General features: G+C 52.8%; 1 protein-coding gene across 1 annotated transcript; it reads right to left on the bottom strand.

The window, feature by feature from the left end:
- Nucleotides 1–392: 392 nt before the first annotated feature.
- On the bottom strand, nt 393–1,313 carry LOC100276340 (NAD(P)H-quinone oxidoreductase subunit S chloroplastic). Its single transcript, NM_001150150.2, has one exon. The coding sequence runs from the start codon at nt 1,270–1,272 to the stop codon at nt 565–567; it is 708 nt and encodes a 235-aa protein (NP_001143622.1). The 5' UTR covers nt 1,273–1,313; the 3' UTR covers nt 393–564.

Below are 1,313 nucleotides of genomic sequence, written 5' to 3'. Positions count from 1 at the left end.
ATACACATTGTAGACTTGTTAACCAGATCCATACCATCCTGCCTTCTGTAACTCAGTTCCAGAAGTGCTCAAGTGATCAACAATCGAAGCAAAAGAACACTGAAGATAAACCTTGATGCCAGTTAAAACCGAATGAAAAGTAATGATTTAACAACACGGCGACATAGTGGCTAAATTGACAATTTGATCTGCTCTAACCAGTTTCATGCAAGAAAACATGTTCTAGCTAAATTGGCATCCTAATCCTACTTGATAACCATTACAGCTACAAAATTTTAAGTGCATAATATGGCCATAACATACAGATCTCAGAGAACTGAAAGTCTTGTGGCATCCTCATTGTTATCATAATTAGAAGTTAATAATCCAAGAGAAGCCATCCAGGTCAAATGTGATCAAACGTATGGCAATTCTTCCATGCCCCAATTCACACTAACATTCAAACTATATACTTCATAATAAGAGTTATATTATCGTTCCTTTTTAATTAGCTCCAAATATTTTATTTGAGCTGTATACATGCATACATACAGAGGATGTGTATAACAGGAACAAGAAGCCTGGTCATGTCGCCGCCGCCGCCGCGCCCTCCGGTTCCTTCTTCTTGGCCGCTTCGTCCTCCTTATCATCATCGTCATCCTCGAGCTCCGCGACAAGATCCTCTAGCACCACGGACTTGGGGTTGGCCATAGGGGGTCCCTTCTCCCTGCCCTCGAGCTCGTCGAGGTTGAAGGTGATGAGCCTGTCCCACACTCCTCCCTCGAAGAGCACCGCGACCTTGCCGTCGCTGACGCGCTGCACGATACCGCAGTACATGTGGTAGGCGTTGTTGGGGTTCTTGACCAGCACCACCATGCCGGGCAAGAACAGCGGCAGCTCCGGCGGCCGCGGCGGCGCGGAGAGCGTGGCTTGGGGCTGGGATTCTGATTTCTTGGGAGGAGGCGGGTTCTTGGCTACGAAGTCCTTGAGGCCGACCTCACCGCCAGGGAAGCCGCCTGTGAGGCCCATCATCTCCTTCTCGAACGCGTCCGGATCAACCGCGGGCGGAGGAGAATCTGTCGAAGGAGGAGGAGAGGGCGCGGGCGAGGAGGTGGTGGAGCCGGATGCGAGTTCTTTGCGGACGCCGACCTCACCATTGCAGAGGCCCCGACCGCCGAGTATTTCGGCGACGCGGAAAGAGGCGGAGGGAGGTCGCAAAAGGAGGCGAGGGTGCGGGTGGTGTGGCAGCGGCGGCGGGCGGAGGAATGAGGGGCTGGTGGGTGGCGGCGCCATCGGAGGAGTGGAGATGAGCGCCCGCGAGCGAAGCAGAACAG

This window comes from Zea mays, chromosome 5 (assembly GCF_902167145.1).
Source record: "Zea mays cultivar B73 chromosome 5, Zm-B73-REFERENCE-NAM-5.0, whole genome shotgun sequence".
NCBI classification, from domain to species: domain Eukaryota; kingdom Viridiplantae; phylum Streptophyta; class Magnoliopsida; order Poales; family Poaceae; genus Zea; species Zea mays.
The sequence above is the reverse complement of the archived record's forward strand: the minus strand, read 5'-3'. Positions and strand labels throughout refer to the sequence as shown.